At 37.7% G+C, this 18,350-nt stretch overlaps 2 protein-coding genes and 1 pseudogene across 2 annotated transcripts; 1 reads left to right on the top strand and 2 right to left on the bottom strand.

The window, feature by feature from the left end:
- Positions 1 to 1,170: 1,170 nt before the first annotated feature.
- LOC126795821 (uncharacterized) lies at positions 1,171 to 7,014 on the top strand. Its single transcript, XM_050522568.1, has 7 exons — positions 1,171 to 1,494; positions 1,654 to 1,849; positions 2,311 to 2,397; positions 3,583 to 3,942; positions 5,303 to 5,456; positions 6,165 to 6,391; positions 6,478 to 7,014. The coding sequence occupies exons 1-7, from the start codon at positions 1,391 to 1,393 to the stop codon at positions 7,012 to 7,014; spliced, it is 1,665 nt and encodes a 554-aa protein (XP_050378525.1). The 5' UTR covers positions 1,171 to 1,390.
- Positions 7,015 to 7,314: 300 nt separating this feature from the next.
- On the bottom strand, positions 7,315 to 10,681 carry LOC126795820 (uncharacterized; annotated as a pseudogene).
- Positions 10,682 to 10,976: 295 nt separating this feature from the next.
- Positions 10,977 to 13,854, bottom strand: LOC126796395 (pentatricopeptide repeat-containing protein At2g37230). Its single transcript, XM_050523222.1, has 2 exons — positions 13,398 to 13,854; positions 10,977 to 13,194 (listed from the first exon to the last, which is right to left on the bottom strand). Exons 1-2 carry the CDS (start codon positions 13,829 to 13,831, stop codon positions 11,337 to 11,339), a joined length of 2,292 nt encoding a protein of 763 aa, XP_050379179.1. The 5' UTR covers positions 13,832 to 13,854; the 3' UTR covers positions 10,977 to 11,336.
- Between the last annotated feature and the right edge of the window lie 4,496 nt (positions 13,855 to 18,350).

Here is an 18,350-nt window from a genome sequence, read left to right as displayed (position 1 = left end):
CTACTAATTTGACTGGTTGAGTCAATGATTCTATTTAGACATGTGGTTGTATCTAGTTGGTCGCTAGATTACCTATATACCTTTTGCGGGATCAAACCGACCGTAGTTCATTGATTTGGGTTTTTGATTTTGTACCGACTTTTAAGCTCGACAGATATATAGTGATATTGAATCTGTTAAACATATTTCATTTAGACACCCAATTTAATAGAGTGTTTGCCGGACTTTGCAACATGCCTCGACATTTAGTGTACAGCTTAGAGTTGTGCCAGACTTTGCAATGGACCTTAGAATTTGATGGACTGATTTGAGTGAGGTTGCTTCCATTTCTTTCGGAGGAGGCCCAATTATCAATTTCAGATCGGAGAAGTAGGGAACTTGCCCAAGCTCTCCATACAGCTACTAGTACTCCTCACTGTCGGAGGCTTGATTAATTGAAATTCTTATTTGCGTATTGACAGAGGCTTCATAATTTTTGGACTGCATGTTTAGCTTTCATTCACGGAAATCGGTTCATGAAGTGTAGAGAGCTAGTCTTCTGATTGTGGTGTGACCGACTCGTTTGAAACCTTTTGTTCACTAACCAATATAATCAAGCTCCGCCTCATCTTCATGCATGCAGCACTACACGGACAGGAGAAATCATTAACATTTGAGCTCATCTTGGCCATTGATTAACAGTGAACGGCTGTGATTGACTTATTAGTCAATATTAGGAGGCATTGTATTAGGAGAGAATCCCAGTCCGTTGGATAGCTTCTTCAAACTCTATATTTTGAATTTTAAAGAGGTTGGGGAACCATGTCTTCAGCTATATGTGAGCAACTTATTCTGCTTACTTAAGCACGTTTGAATATGTCAAACCTTGTATATAGGGGCAGCTTGTATATCCATTCTGTTACCATTTGAACAAGGTCAAATGTACAACGTAGAGGCTTCAAAAGAGATGTAACTAATATTGTAATGGCCTCCCATCTTCTCGGCATATTTCAAAAGACCATCACCATTATTTTGAATGCATCCCCATTATCCAGATTGGACGTTTTGATTTTTTTCTTCTTCTCAAATGCTGTATTACTGTTTAGTTAAACCATTACACAAAATCCATATCATTCAAAAATCCATTATTATTTATTATATGTTTTTTAAAGACTGAGATATTCGGATTTACAGGGCACCAAAAACAGTATAAATAGGAGTACGAATCTCCGACGATTCTCATATCCTTCCTTTGTTCTCTGCTCTGCTGTTACGCGCGTGTCGTCAACTCTCTCACTCTCTCCTCCTCCTCTCCCAGTCAAACCCCACTCCTCCAATTTCTAAGGTTTAGGGTTTAAGCTCGAAGCAAATCAATTCGCTAGCGTATTATGCAGTTTGGGATTCGCCATTCATGAAAACGATGAAGGATGACAACAACACTAAGGAGGAGGAGGAGAAGAAGAAGAAGAAGAAGGGTTTCATCACTGAAGAAGACACCGCCACTCTCTTACAGAGGTCCTCTCTTTTGAAATTGGGGGTTTCTCTCTTCTGTGTTTTCATCAGTTTTGGGTTTCTGTGTTTCAGGGTTTTGTTCTGGATTCTGGGTTTGTTTGGGGTTGGAGGGGTTTTGGTTTTCTTAGGTTGTAATGGTTTTGTTGTTGTTGTTGTTTGTAGATACTCGGCGACGACGATATTGACATTGCTGCAGGAAGTGTCGCACTGTGTGAACTCGGAGAAGATTGATTATGATGCGTTGGTGGCCAACACTACAACTGGGATCACCAATGCCAGAGAGTATCAGATGCTTTGGCGACATTTGGCTTATAGGGAGCCTTTGCCTGACAAGTTCATTGACGGAGATCGGCCTATGGTGTGTGGGTTGCTTTTCTTTTATATATTTGGTGTTTGTGGGTGTTTGATATCATTGATATGTGTTGGGAATAGCCTTGTGGGTTGATGCTTAGTAGTTGTTTCGATGGTGTTCTGATTTGTGTCTTTTAAGTTCTGGGGAGGCTTTGACTGATGAGGCCTGTTTTTATTTTTTTGGTGAATATGATGTTATTTTTTATTTCTTTGATCCAATTGATGATAAAAATATGCAAACTGTTTTTGATCCAAACGAAAAATTTGCAATTATGTCCTGCTTCTGTAGGGATAATTTAAATATTTATATTGGTTAATGTTTTGGAAATCCATCTATATTACTGAAGATTCTGGTCCCAGATTCTAGTGTCCTGAGTATATTGCATGTTAAAGGTCTGTTAATGCTTGCTATATATCGAACACAGAACACAGATAAATGTTCTGAGTGGAGTTGAACTTTACTGGCAGGATGTAGATAGTGACTACGAATATGATGTGGAAGTTGATCCTGCTGTTACTGCCGATGCTTCAACAGAGGCTGCAGCATGTGTGAAGGTATCGAATGAATTCCTACTTATATAATTTCTTTTGATTTACTATCTGAAAAGAAAAGGGAAAAGAAAAATAACAAAAAAGAAGGCATTGTGTTAAGGTGATGTATATATTCCAGCATTCCGGGTGAAATCTTGTTATTAAGTTTGTAATGACTAATGAGTTCCAATTTGTTGCTCTTAATTACAGTTATGTTACTTCCTTTGTGATATATCTTAAATGTCCGTTTTGTTTAAGAGCCCCGTATTTGGATTTTTAGGATGTCATAAAGATCTAGAGCTAGTCCAGGATTCTGAACATAGAGAATGACTTACATGCCTAGTTTATGCATATCTTTCTTTTTGGTAGACAGTGAGAAAGTGCTAAGATAGTTAATCTCTAATTTGAGTTTGGACAGTAATGTCTTTCTAATACATTTCTGTATGTTTGGTTCTGGTGGTGGCTGACTCAAGTGCCCCCCGAACCGCGTATGCATTCTAAAAGTTATTGATTTGTAAGAGTAACTTAAAAAGGGCCTGTTTTTAAGAGCTTACTGTATGTGACTGGGTAATGGTTACCATTGGAGTTTTGGGGGTTATTTGAAGTTATCTTGGATAATCAGCATGTTGGAAAAAATAGGTTTAGGTTTTTATTGGTCAGAAGGAGAAAAATAAAAGACAAGCGCGGGAAAGTAAATGTAGGCACGAGTTGCTGGCCAAATCGTACAATTTGGTGGAATAGATTATCTGAGCAGTGTTTGACATTTTCCCTGTTCCTTATATAATATAATGCAGTTCTCGTTTCAAAAGACCCTTGATTCAATTGAACTTGGTTTACTTATGAATCAGATCTGTTAAACTATGTAAGTTCTTTTGGATCATTTGGTCGTCAGACAGGCAGCTGGTACATCAGTATGATTTTAAGTCAGTTGACTGACTTGACTCCTAAATTGCCGTATATTCTCTTTTGAAGGAAATGAACATTGTTACTGCAAAGTTAAACTTATACTCATCCAATCCTAGCTACTCTTCCTTTTCAAGGAGGAGGGACATTTAATATATGTCTCATCTTCCACTTATCTAGGTTGATTTGTAATCATCTATGCATCCTTGGGTCTTTTTTTTTTTTTTTTTCATAATGTCTCAATGTGTTTTGACCTTAGTAATACAGATCCCGGGAGCTCATATTGTTGGTGGTTGCATTGGTCAGGTCCTTATATCTTCTCGTTTACCAAGTGATCCCAGTCATCTTAATGGTACAACTGTAGAGGCTCCATTGACAATAAATATACCATCTGCTCCAGCAAAAGGCATGAACATTACAGTTCCAGTTTCTATTCAGAGACAGACCCTTCCTGCTACAACAACTGCTGCTGCAGAAAAAGCTGAAGGAGATGATGCAAATACACCAGCTAGCAATATAATGCCTCTGCGGAAGAAACGGAAAAAGTGGTCAGCAGAGGAGGATTTGGAACTTATCAATGCAGTGAACGTATATGGTGAAGGAAATTGGACTCAAATCGTAAAAGCAAACTTCAAAGGGGACAGAACTGCTAATCAGCTATCTCAGGTTTTTTTCCTGTGAGCCCAAGTGATTCGTTATTGTTCATTTGTTATCTTTTAAGTTATGAATTCCTAGCTTTTATATAAATGTATTTGCATTTGCATATGGAAGATGAACAAGACTAAGTAGAACAACATAAGGTGTTCACTGCCTAGGATTACTTCAGGTTTAGAGGGCAGATGGACAGATATTGCCATCTTCACTCAATTACCACTTCAAACTAGACGTTCATGTTTTTAGTTTATTCTTGTGGAGCACTCTTACCTTCAATGAGCCAAGCACAATAATTTTATTTTAATTATCACATACTCGATTCCATTAGTTACTTTGATATATATTTTCTTAAATAAACATTGAACTGATATACTTCTGCTATTTTGACTAACAATAATCACTTTCGCCTGGGAATGTCCATATTCAATTGTTATCATTAACATTACTATTAAAGTATTAATGTTTTATTGTAAATTATTGGAAAATAACCGTTTTGAGGTTTATTTTCTATTTTCAGTCATACCTGTCAAAGTGCTACTACTAAGGAATACTAGTTCTTCTTTCGTATTTAACCTGCAACTACAGAAGATAAATTCTATAGTAAATTGAGTCTTTAATCTTATATATCAAAACTTTTAAATAGGACTTTTAGAACATGATGTAAGATATTGTACATGATTAGTTATTTGACCAAACTCTACTCTATTCTTTTATATAGGGGTTGTGAACCCTAGTTTGCCTGAATTTTTTTTGAATTGTGCTTTATGATTTCATTTGTTGGTTTGAATGCTTATAAACAAGAAGATGATTATACTGTAGAGTATGAAAACTATTGATATGATGTATACTGGTTCACTTAAAGAGGTTCTTTCAACCCCCTCCCCCTCTCCTTTCTGTATTAGTTTAATTGTATAATTTATCAAGATGATTGGCACTGATTAATTTTCCTAGGCTGTGGGGTTATGGGATTTTCTTATTCTATAGTTTAATATGAAAATTACTGAACGTTTATAATTATGTGTGAATGATATATATCTATCAGAAATTAAAGACAGATAATTTTTGCCACTAAATCACCATAATCCTGTGTCCATCTAGTTTGGTCAGATGTCTGGGTTTATCCCATTTTTCCCGGGTTCAAATCCCGGCAACGGATTCTCCTTTTCCCTGTCTGAAATGATGTGGTATTCTTTGTACTACAGGTGGTGTTAAAATTAATAATTTGTTCCACATTTTAATGTTTTTGATTTCTCTCTGATGTAATGGGTAGTTTACTTCAAACTTAAATTTATTCCAACTCTCAATCTGTTTATAATGTCTTTGGTGGCATTCTTTTTTGATATCCTACTATTGTGTTTGGTATATATCACAGAGGTGGGGTATTGTTAAGAAGAGACAAAGGAAGATGGGTCCGGCAGAAGAAAGTGCACCGTCCGTTAAAAAGGAGGCATTGCTGGCAGCTCACCAGGCAATGACCCATTTTTTAGATGATGGGCCGAACAGAACACCTATTACAGTGGGCACTGGTGATTCTCTTGTACACTTGTGTTTTTCTGATTTTCGGTAGAGCGCATGTTTCCTCAAAAAGGACTGTGCTCTTGTGGTTTAAGGTTTAAAGCTTGTGCACTGAATAAAGTTGACCTCAAAGCTTGTGCCATTGAAATTAAATCCTAAACCCTTACGCAATACGATATTGATCTATCTAAACATATTCATTCTATTAATTTTTAATATTCAACTTTATTAAATTTCATCAGGTTATCATAAGAATACATATGTTTTGGGATAGTAGAGATTTGACTGAAATGGATACCAAATGGTATAACTGACTAGCATATCTCTTTTGTAACTTAGACTTATTAAATCCCTTTAATCTACCATGTTGTTTGTATTATATTTTATTTGCTTAATTATCTATAATACTCTTTACTCTGGTTCAAATTTTGATGCATTCTCACGATTGTTTGGTGGATGCACCGGGCCATACCTCTTTCGTAATGACTGATGAGTATCAATGCTAACAGGAAAGCTGACAAAAAACATGAATTATCTGTCCGACTCTTCTTGATTTATGGTTTCTGACCTAATCTGAATTATTTTAATTTCCATTGCTCTTTTCTTTTCATATTCTTTCTTTGTTTCTTTTTTCCTTTTTTTTTTGTTGCGATTTATGATTTTTAAATAGTGGTTATGTGCTTGAATTTTGGAATAATATTATCCTTGATTTGGAACAGGCAGAACAAATGTAAACAGCAATCCTGCTGAAACAAATGCAAACATTGGGGTGCAGATTTCAACTGCTGAAGGCCTTAATGCAAAAACGAGTCGGATGGGGTCATTTGGTCCAACTCCAAAAGGTCGAATTACCTCCAAGAAAACCTTGCCGAAGTCCAATGTGGATGCAGATCGCTTAATAGCAACTGCAGTTGCTGCTGGGGCACGCATTGTCTCTCAGTCAGATGCAAGAAAACCTTGCCGAAGTCCAATGTGGATGCAGATCGCTTAATAGCAACTGCAGTTGCTGCTGGGGCACGCATTGTCTCTCAGTCAGATGCTGAACTTCTTAAGGCTGCTACTCAAGCAAACAACAGTATCCATGTCATACCTCAAACAGGGGGTTCTATGAAATCACCTGCTGTGCGTCATATTCGTACTGGCTTGGCTGCAACAGTACCTTCCACCCATCCACCCACTAGACCCCCTGGGTCCTTAAAAACAGCTGTATCCCGGCCAAGTCAGCAAGCTTTAAAGACGGACACATCCAGAACGATAACTGGTGTTAACAGTTGCCCTGATGCTGATGTCTTACCAGAGCAGGTCCAAACTGGAGAACATCTCTCTGGTAGGGGACAGATTCAAGAAGGTAAAGTGGAGTTACCAAAGCAGAATGCTGCGTCAGAAATCTTATTAACCAATGGTCAGAATCCTGCTGGTTCATTGGACGCTAAGAAACATGGGAGTAATGATAAAACCTTAATTGGTAATGATCAATCGACTGGAAATGGTGAAGACCAAATCACAACTCAGGAACAGAGGACAGATGTTTCTGACAAGGATCTTAAGCAAGGAGGAGGCAGCCATTGAGGGAGTAGGCGCAGTTGGTGGTCTGTACGTTGTGAAATCGTGTACATTTAGATGTTAGAATCTCTTGGAAATGAAACAGTGGATGGATAACCTTTTCAAATGATGTAAAGTTTTACCTGTGTCGAATGGCAATTGGTATGGTGCATTCTAAAATCCAAGTCCAGTTCCAGTGGCGTCTGGGTTTCTTTCTTAAAAGGTTATGCCTATGTTATCAGATATATCACTAGCATCAATTGTTTTGTTGCGAGGAGATCAGAAGAATCAATTGGAACTTGATGGAATCCGACAGATCAAATGGAACTTAATAAATTTAAAACACAGACTGAATATCATCTTCTTTAGAAATGAAGTACAGTTGCAGGATCATTTCCTGTTGCAGATGCCTGAGTATTACACGTTTACACTCCGAGGAAGTGTTTAAATTGAATGGTTTTGGAAACTAGGCACCAGTGTGTATCAAGTTCCATGGAGGTTTATTTATCCTCATGCCAATATAACCTTACAAAAACGTTACAAGCTTACAACTTTCCCACGAGCATAAAGCCTCATACTCGAAAGATCTAACCAGGTCATGTCCTCCCCAAGCTCTTTAAAACTCCTAAATCACTTCTTCAGACATGTCCACTCCCTGGTCTTTAGCTCTAATGACTGCAGAGTAAGACCTCAACATCCTCTCAACCCCCTGAAACGACAATTCTTTTTGTATTTCAAGTGCTAAAGGCTCACCTTCACGACCCAATCCAACGCTCTCAAATGGAAAAGGAAGAGTCTTGTAACCTGCCCTTACATATTTTGAGTTTGGATGTGTAAATGGTATGCAGTTTTCACGGAAACGATCAAACACAGGATCAAAATCAGGGTTTACCAACATTCTGTTGTAAACCCAAACAGCAATTATGCCTCCTGGTTTACGCAGAGGGCGTTTGGCAAGTGAGTAAAACTGTGGGAGATCAAACCAATGAACAGCCTCTGCCACAGTAATCAAATCCATTGAGTTCTCATGACCTCCCCCTATCAAGTTAACCATTTCATCTTCAGAGAGTGACGTTGGAGTGTGAATGTATCGAACTCGAGGGTGCTGGATGGCATACTTTAGCTGTGCTTCACTTATATCACTTGCTATTACTTGTTGGTAATGTTCTGAAAGCTGTAAAAATGTGGAAGATCACTATAGTTGGCACACATACCACTACTGACATTAAGTTTAGCCGAATGCTTACAAGAGTTTGGTAGTATATAGTGAGAAATAAAGAATGTACTTCTTTTCTCAAACACCTTTGAACAGTGAAAACAAACAGGAAAGAATTTAACAAAAGCTTAGCCAATATCAAGGAACTTTTCGCTGCTTGTTGAATATGGAATCTCAATTTGTGATAAATGTCCATTCAAGGATGAGAAGTCATCAAGCTCCCCTAAGTGTTCATATTCCACAACATATTACTAACTTACCATTTGAAATACAATTAATCTTTACATCACAAGTGCCCTATTGTCAAAGCTGTATATATAGTGATAACAATCAAATGACGCAATTATATTTAAGAGTGAAAAAATAATAGTAAACTTACACCAAGAGCAGCTTGGCCATTGCCAGTGCCAACATCCCAAGCTAAAGAGTGTTGTGGGGTGAGAGCTGCCAGCTTTGAATACCATTCTTTAGGATACGTTGGCCGAGCTTCCACGTATATCTATGTCTGCTTGTCAAATAGACCTGCAATTTTCCTATTTCCAGCCACTAAGTTAGTTTCAGATATCTGAAAACCTTAACATGCAGATGATGAAAACTTAAAAGCAGAGAAACCTAGAAATACAAACATCATTGACTTGTGTGCAGCAACTGAAACAAAAAGAAAAAGAAAAAGAAAAAAAGATAGAGAACACAAGCATCGTAGAAAAAGACCAAAAGCACGAAATGAAGAACAAACCAGGGCCAAAAGATAAGAGTTAGAATCAGAGAAGTACTTGTTGAAGAAGGTAGAAGATCAGAAGAGCTAGATATTTGGAGTTGGGAGGCTTAACTATGTGACTTGGTCTGAGAAGAAAGTGTCAGATAAGGCATCTGTTTTATTCTGGATCAGACAGCATTTGACTTTTACTTGGTTTGAGAGGCACGAAAACTCAATAATGTAGCACCAGATGGTTGGGTATATATGCATCTAAGAATCTAACCAACCATTATGACTTTAGGAAAAGAAACACTGCACCATTTGAGTTCTAATACAATGCGCAACCCAAACAGTGGTGCATTTGTAACCTGGTTTAGCTGCAACATGAAAATGTGGCTATCTAATTAGTTTGGTTCTCACTAACACCATGGCCGTCTCTAGACCTGCGACCATTGATCCAGTGAGCCCGAAATTTTTTTTTTTAGAAAGCGACACACCTTTTGCTGATGTATATCAATTGCAATCACTTGTAAAAATCCTCTTATGAAAAATGAATTTTACTCCGGCTGTACAAGACCGATGCTGCAACATACATGGTATTCTTTGAATGTTTAGTTCACTGTTCCATGGAACATTCACAAATTTCAGATCACGCTAAAGCTTCATCAAAAAGCTTCATAGTTAATGACATCTTCAGACAGCAAATCCACACCCTGGTCTTTAGCTGATAGAGTGGACTACATTACAAACCAAATTACTTATACACTTCTTCTGGATCATGATATTAGGGATCGAACCCAGGTTCTTTCATCACTAAATCCAAGCAAGATCAATGAGCACGTTCCATTTTTTTTCTCTTTTTTCTTTTCTGATATCTGATTGTATGTGATAACCATGGACAACTTGAAATTGGAAGTCAACCCCTACGTATTTCCTGCCTTTAGCAAACTCCATGATCATTTTAAACCATTTTCCCTCTGAATTTTTTTGGACTAGTTGGAGAACCATTTTCACTTACCATTGCTTCAGAACTGGATGCTGGTTCTTACTGCAGATAACAGTAGAAGTTGCTCATTACTTTATAACATTGATGACTCGATTCATAAGAATTAAGAAACGATCGCAAAAGCGTACTCAGCAAGTATTCTGTTTGTTTCTTTTACGGTAAAACTGGTCCAAAAAAAAGTGGGAGGCCCTTGAAATGATGGCTTCGCAATCTACAGCCACGCGCCTGAGATAATGCATAAGTGCATAACATTGTTCACAGGTATAAGTATGTTTAAATTGTTTTGCACAAATCAATCTTGCACTAAATGTTACCAAATTTTCAGGTATAGGTCAATATAACAAGATCGGTTCTTCATCTAGTAAATTATACTAACGGTACATACAGTTATACACAAAGGCAATGCAGCCAATTAAGAAGTTAAATGCAGTTAACCTGAAAGGATTATCGGGGCATACTAAAAGAAATAATCCAATAAATAACCAAGATCAGCGTTGAAGTGCAAAAAATCATCAAGTTCTCGACGTGCGAACAAAGGTCACAAGCTTACCTGAAATATAACAGGTCTCTGAAATTCATGTGATTCAATGTTAATATAATAACAATTTTATCAACCACTTGGACTTCACTCTTAAATTTGCTGTAACATGAAGTTTAGTGGCATCACCGGTATGCATACAAAACTGCTGACAGAGATTCATTTAGGAAAAGAACATAGAATTTTAGTCTTTCTTGACAGCATATCAGCGTGTTTTGTAACACAAACCAGCCTCATTCCCCGACTATTATATTTCATACAATTACAATACTGAAGAATCATCTCATACAATTAGAAGAGCAATAACACCAACAATGCAATTCTGAGTTGCAGATTACACCAATAACCATATAAGTGGAGTACCATTTAACTCTTTCCATTTATTTTTTAATAACAGTATAGATGATGAGGTGCTTTCAAATCTAAGATGAAGTGATTTTCAAAGAACTGAAAGTAGAATGATGGAAAGGTAGGATGGCAAACATGACTATAATAGCTAGTACCCAAATCAGGGAACAATAAAAATCGGAGACACAGTAGAAACGGGCTGCATTTATTTGAATTTTTTATGCCATAATTTCAACTTGCAATGCTAAAACCTCACAGTAAACAATGATGTATGAAACTGACAGTAAACCAGGGCATAAGCAGAAAATAACTAACTGCAAACTTCTTGAAGCAAAAGGACCAAAATAGCTGGTTGCTAGGACATATAATCCAGCAATAAGAGGAAGCTACCCGATTTCTCTATATGCCGATATCTAATGCTGCAGAGAAGCACTTTAAGCACCCATCCTATTGGTCCTAAATGCTGAGCTTGCAACATTGCTCTTCCATTGATTTTTAAGCTGTCAAGCACTCAGTCCTGGATGGCTTGAAGAATCTATGAAGATCATGAAGCCACAGAAACTTGCTTCTTCCCCTTTCTACTTCGACCTGATTGCTCCTCCTCTCCCTTTATCTTTCTGGAGAGCACATCAGCTTGTTTTGTGTTACCCTCTAAATTGAGGCTCTTAATCAGATCATTTATGCTCCTCCAATCAGTGACCCCTCCTTTGTCCATTATTTTACACAAAATTGAGTATGCATTTAGAGTCTTTCCTGATGCTAAGAGAACATCCAACACCTTATCATAGCTTTTAAAATCTACCATGCAATCTCTCTCAAGGCAAAAATCTAGTAGCTTAACAGCTGCAATGGTCTTTCCTTTTTCCGCAAGAACAGATAAGAGGTTATCAAACTCAGGAGCGCACCCTTTCTGCATAAGTAGATCAGCCCGTCCAAGTGCTTCCTCAACATGACCTCTGATAAAGAGGGCTTCTAAAATCTTGGCAACTAAATCCATATTCTCATTCACTCCCTTCTCTAACATACTCACCATTACACGGCTTGCCGTTTGAACTCTACCATCTTCAAATAGACTCTCCATTACTGACCTGAATACTGATGACTCTGGAACATGCCCACTTTCAATCATATTGTCTAAGGCTGTTTTAGCATCAGCTGGTTCACCTTTACTCAGGTAGCTCTTGATAAGCAACTTGTAGGAATCTGCTTCTCTAGGAATTTCTCTTCTACCCATAATCTTTAAAATCTCAAAAGCAGAATCAGAATTTCCTTCCTTAGCATGCCCACGGATCAAATTATTGAAGGCAACTGAATCCTGAACACCCCTTTTCATCAACTGCCTGAAAAGGACTTCAGCTTTATCTGTCTGGCCATGGTTGCACAGATACTCAATCATTGGATTGTAAGCACTAGCCTCCAATTCCATAGAACTCTGGGGCCTCATAATAATTTCTTTCTCAATGAGCTTATCAAGCAAGTGAATTGCTCGATCATACATCCCAGCCTTGCAAAAGTTCTCAATAAGGATACCATAATGACCAGCCTCAGTCGGAATGTGCAGCCTAATCATTGCCTTGAGCACATCGGCAGCCGCATCTAAATCTCCAGACTTACACTGACAATATAACAGTTTCTCAAAGACTGAATTATCCTTGGGAGCAATATGCCTGGCAACCATCTCATTTAATAAATTCTGAGCTTCATCCTTTTTCTCTGCATCACAGAGCCCAGGCAATAAAGTCGAAAACGTGACATCATTAGGCTTAATTCCAAAAGACTTCATCTCTTCAAACAGCCTGAATCCATGATCCACTTTCCCAACAGAAACATACCCTTTAATCATGGTAGTATAACTTATAACATTAGGCTGTATATTCTTTCCCTTCAACTCTACAAACAACTGCTCGGCCTCATCCATAAACTTAAACCGATTGTAGCCATTAATCATTGTGTTGTATGTGACGACATCAGGACTAATTCCTCTACTTTTCATGTCCTCGAAAAACCGCTTTGCAGTCTCCAACCTCAAGGACAAGAAGAAACCCCAAATCATAATATTATAAGTATGCCTAGTAGGCTCTATCCCCTCCGCCAACATGTGATTGAAGTACCTCTTCCCCATCATATACCGCCCCCTCCGCAAAATACTCTTAAACAGAGCCTCATACGACTTCAAACTCCGCTCAACACCCAATTCCTTCATCTGATTGAAAAGCTTGACCGACTCCTGAACAATCCCGGCCTTGCCATAACTATCAATAAGATGAATGAAGAGATCCTCATCCCACTGCACACCCTTCTTAGGCATATCCAGAAGAATACACCGGGCATGGTTGAGCTTCGAAGCCCGGCCTAGAATCTCAATAATTTTCAAATGGGTCTCCCTATCATGCTGAAACAACCTAACATTATCAAACAAAACACACAAACCACGAGTAAGAACACCACAATCCATCAATGCAATCGAAAACTATGCCATGTCAGCACAACAATCGAATCAACATCAAACATTATCTAAAAATGAATCATGAAATAGAAATTGAATTGAAGTTTGAAACTTTAAACCTCTAAAACCCTAAAGCTGAAGACTTTGAGCTCATATTACCTGGAACGCTCGACCCATCGGAAGAATTGGAGGGCCTGATCGGATGTCTTGGCGCCGTGGAGGACATTCCAGACGAGATTGTGATCAAACTCCGGTACGAAATCGCGGATCGAGTTCTGCAACCGGGTCGTCCAGGCCCGATTCGCCATCATTTTGCAGATAATGTCCTCGGTCTTTTCCGGGTTGCGAGCTCGCCGCATCTTCCTGGGCATTGGCGTTTGAGGCGGCGGAGGTGGAGCGGTTACGGTGGTGATTTCAATTTGGGGGTCTGAGGTTCCGGGTAGGGCGTCGGAGGATCCGGATTGGGATTCGGGAGTTGGGTTTAGGGTTTCGGTGGAGCAGAAGAAGCGGAGGAGGGGGAAGGAATGGGGGTTCGAGAGGCGGCGACGCCATTGGGAGGGTTTGGAGAGAGAAATGTAAGCCATTGATGGCATGGTGAAGGTGTCTCTGGGTTTCCCAAGAGTGATAGAAGAGAGTGAGAGAGAGACAGTAGAGACTAGGGTTTAGGATTAAAGAGGTTTAAAACCTCTCAGCCTCTTAGTTTTCGATTTTGACCCCTAACTTTCTCAGAAAATGATGATTTTGTACCACCTTTCTCTCTTTTTTTTTTGGTCTTAACTCTCAAACTGTCGAACATCTTGAACACTCCAATCTTACCAAGTTTAATCATAAAGGGTTCGTATGAAGTAGGAAAATATCTCGAGCTCATATGGATGTGTGATGTTGCCAGGAGAAATGCGACTGTAATGGGAATTAGTAATTTTGGAGATCAGGTAAGGGCTCTTGTTCTTTTTGTAGCAGAGTTTAATATGAAAGACGTGGTACGATCTGATTGCAAATCTCGGATTTAATTTCAAATGACACATGCAAAAGCTATGTTACTTCTCAGTCGATTGGATTTTCAAGTTGAGATAAACTTTTTTCAATAGTCACAGATGGGAAGCAAATTAGATTTTTTTTCTATACACAATAAATAAATTAAAGAAAAACATTAAACCTATGGGAGAAGATAAATAACTAGGCAGCCATGCATCATTAGGAAGAAGATAACCTTCATGAGCAATTGCATTTGCAATGAAATTTGCCTATATATATAGATATTTTCTCAAGTAAGAACATCTGCACCAATAGTTTTGGTGCGAATTTTCATTTTGACCCACTTTTTAATTGAATTTTCGTATTTTCACCGTCTAGTATCTAGATTATATTGTGTAGATCATCTCTGCAAAATTTCAGCTAATTTGGTAATCGTTAAGGCCCTTGAACTCGAAAAATAAATGGACGAACAGAATTCTGTCAAACTTGAACCATTTATGTTTATAACAAAAAAAAACATAATTTTGAGAGCTTTCACAATTACTAAATTGACTGAAATTTAACAGAGATAATCTACACAATATAATCTAGATATCAGACGGTGGAGATGAAAAACTTCGATTGAAAAGTGGTGTAGAAATAGAAATCTGCAGCCAAGAAGCCATATATATATATATATATATATATATATATATATATAAGTATTTAAGTAAAACTAATAGAAGTATCTTAATCATCTTGATGTCTTGCATGATATTGAGGAGCCTAATAGAAGTATCTTAATCATCTTGATGTCTTGCATGATATTGAGGAGCCTCCACGGGATGCTAACCTTCCATTAATAACATAAATCACAAATTTTGAATCACCTTCAACTTGAATATTCAAATAACCTTACACTTTGGTTTGACAAAATTATCTCTCAGAACTATTGTCACACCCTTGGACTATTTCCGGTCCCGAAATACAAAAATAATCGCCGCAGCCTCGGATTAGAGGAAACCAATTAGGGATCCTATGCATCGATCACCCTAACTTGCGATTGCAAGGCTAAAGGGTAATGAAAAGAAACAAAGAAAATAAACACCACAACAAAGGAGGCTCAAAATTTAGATTATTACAAATAAGCGGAAGGTAGCAGATAAAAAAAAATGTTCAAGTATAACGTGAGAAAAGTACGTCATCTCAATAAATACAGGCCAAACGAAACAACTGCACGACTGAAATGCAAATAAACAGAGTACGCGTCATGCGATTGTTGAAGTTGGAACATAGATCGAGTATATAAGAAGTCACACCGGAAACTAGCTCCAAGGTACCGGAAATCGACCACGAGCGATGCAACGCCACTAGCACCTAGTCCAAGTCCTCGCGAACCGCTGCTAGGTACCTGAAAAGTAGGGGTGAGCACTCGTCCTTACTAACCCGATTCGGGTGAGACGACACAACCGTAGTTAGGTTTGAAAACCATATATATATATATATAATAGTATTGTCACGCCCCCAAATCCGAGACCACTATTATATGAAAATATGGTTCCTGAATAAGAGGTGTGACCTTAAAACCAATAAAATTTCCTTACTAAAAGTGATAGAAATATATGTCTGAATAATACTTTTATTAGGAAGCAAAATCAAAGTTATTTTACAATACATATTTAGAAATACTGAAATTTAGCGAAGATACATGAGTCTCACATTTATTGTCTTGAAATAATATTTGAAGAAAAACCATCATTTTATTTAGTAGATTCATCCCATTCCCCAAGCATCTACTCATTACCTGAAAATAAGATTGTATAGCATCATGAGTAACACAGACCCATTAAGTACATAATACATTCTTATAATAATTTGGCTAATGAGAAATTCAAATATGAACAACCAAGTAAAATGTACCAAGAACCAGGTGTATTTGGTCACACAAATTCTTACTTATGCTTATAGATATACATATTAGCATCAATATATTCAATCAATTGTGTGAATTTTCAAGAAAACTGGTAATTAATCACAAAGTCACATGTTAGAGTTCACGTTTACCCAAAACACGGATAAGAGAGAAGAGATGGTTGTTGTGTTTCAGATGATTTTACAATGAAAGGATGGTGACTATTTATACCGTTAGGGATTGCAACCAGCAATGAATAAGATGGTTGTTTAAAGAAATCAAAAGAATCATAACATAGGTTACAAAGTAATGATTCCAATCTATTACAAGGAAAAGGATTTGAATAGATTCTAGAGAAGGTAAAACGTCAAACGACCAAAAAAACGAGTTTTCAGAAGTGTAAAAAAAATTTGCGTTGCGACAGCTCCTAAATTGGTGTTGTATTCGTGTCCGCATATCACGCGGGTTTCCTTGCGACCTGAGATTTGTATCCCCTCTGCGCGTGCGCGAGAATGTATAAGGGGGGCTACACACTTTACAATCAATAAACAATGGATTCTATATAAAACATTTTCACCACTTCTTTTTTCCAATATGGGACAAACAAACGTCACTCATTCCAAGTAGCCATCTTTGGGTGACAATTTCTCATTCACCGACTAACCAAATTATAAAATTAAACACATGATGATCATGTAGCCCTCATTATGCAGAACTCATATCTATATTCATCTTTATATAATTACAAGTTTAGCTTAGTTTAATTAATCAATTAAATTTGGTTTTAAAATGGTTATTCAAACCATTTTTCCAACAATCGCTAGTAAATTTAAGTTACTTTTATTACTACCAGGAATCAATTGTAACAAAGAAAATTATAGACCCAATTGAAAATCCAAAATTTAATATTCTACCATCCCCTAGTATCCATCTCATTATTTTAAGAATGAACTTCCTTGCATCAAGAATATTTTTTCAGGCCAAAAATTCCGTTTGTTTTTTCTTTCATTAAAGAAAGAGACTCTCCTCAAATATTTCTTCCTCGTGACTCGAGACTCTTTATTATTGTGGTCATTTAACATTTTCCATGCAAGTGTCATAGTATGCCTCATCATTTAGCCCGCGGATCTGATAAGGTTACGGACGCCCGCATGCCCAATTAACTTTTACCTGACCCGGCCCGTGAGGAAGACTGCCAGAGCCCACTTTTGTGGGTAGAGAGCCGGACTTATTTTAGAGGTGTGAAACCCGACCCGGTCAATGAGCTCAGACCGCCAAAAGCCCGCAAGGTCCAGCCCGTAAAAGCCTGCCAAGTAATAAAATATTATAAATACATATTCTATTAAGTTTAGAATAAAACTATCGCATTATGAAATGACTATATGAATGAAACTTCTTGGGATCGATCGACACCAGCCAATGTGATCGATATATATTTAGTGACACTGTAAAAATTTCATCTAATTCGGACCTTGTCTGACAGACGGAATTTCCGGTAAACCGAAAACACTACTAATATGTCCTAAGTGAAGACCTATTACCAATATGCGAACACCGAAAGTCGTTTGTATATATGAAATCACATAATTTTTGTCACATATCGTGTGCGGTCTGGAACGACCTCGTACTTGTATAAGCTGTACTATAACTTATTCGTGCACTTGCGGAGTTATTAAAATGTGACAACACGTTCACACAAAAAATCGCACCCTATTAGATATAAATCTACTATCAAATTAGAATGTATAATGAGAAACTGTCGACTTATTTTGACGTACAATTAGTGGCCATACGAAAGTATGCTTTCATTAAAACAGTAGAGTAATGTAATTCCCTTCAGTTAAACTGAGTACGCATATTACTGTATCAGTCTACGAACTATCTTACTTTTGTGTATTACAATTGGGGGCATGACCGCATGAGGCAGCACATCGGGGCGCTATTTGTAGCCCACTAACGTTGCACACGTTCATAAAAAAATTACCGTATGACCCATTGCATGGGTTGCATGTGCATCATTAGCATCTATGTTTAAAGATTCCTTCTAGGCTATAGTGATAGATCATAGCATCTTATTGTTGGAGGCAGTAGATGAATAGTACCGGTACGTGCTACAATGTAGCATCAGTCCTACAAATGGAATGAAATCTTAGAGATGGCATGGCCTAACCTTTATTTGAAAATTTATTTATCTAATGATGATCGGGCACTAGCTAGTGAACAATAGTCGGGAGCCGACTGCCTAT

Source organism: Argentina anserina, chromosome 5 (genome assembly GCF_933775445.1).
Source record: "Argentina anserina chromosome 5, drPotAnse1.1, whole genome shotgun sequence".
In the NCBI taxonomy this organism is placed as follows: Eukaryota; Viridiplantae; Streptophyta; class Magnoliopsida; order Rosales; family Rosaceae; genus Argentina; species Argentina anserina.
This window is presented reverse-complemented; position numbering and strand designations above follow the sequence as displayed.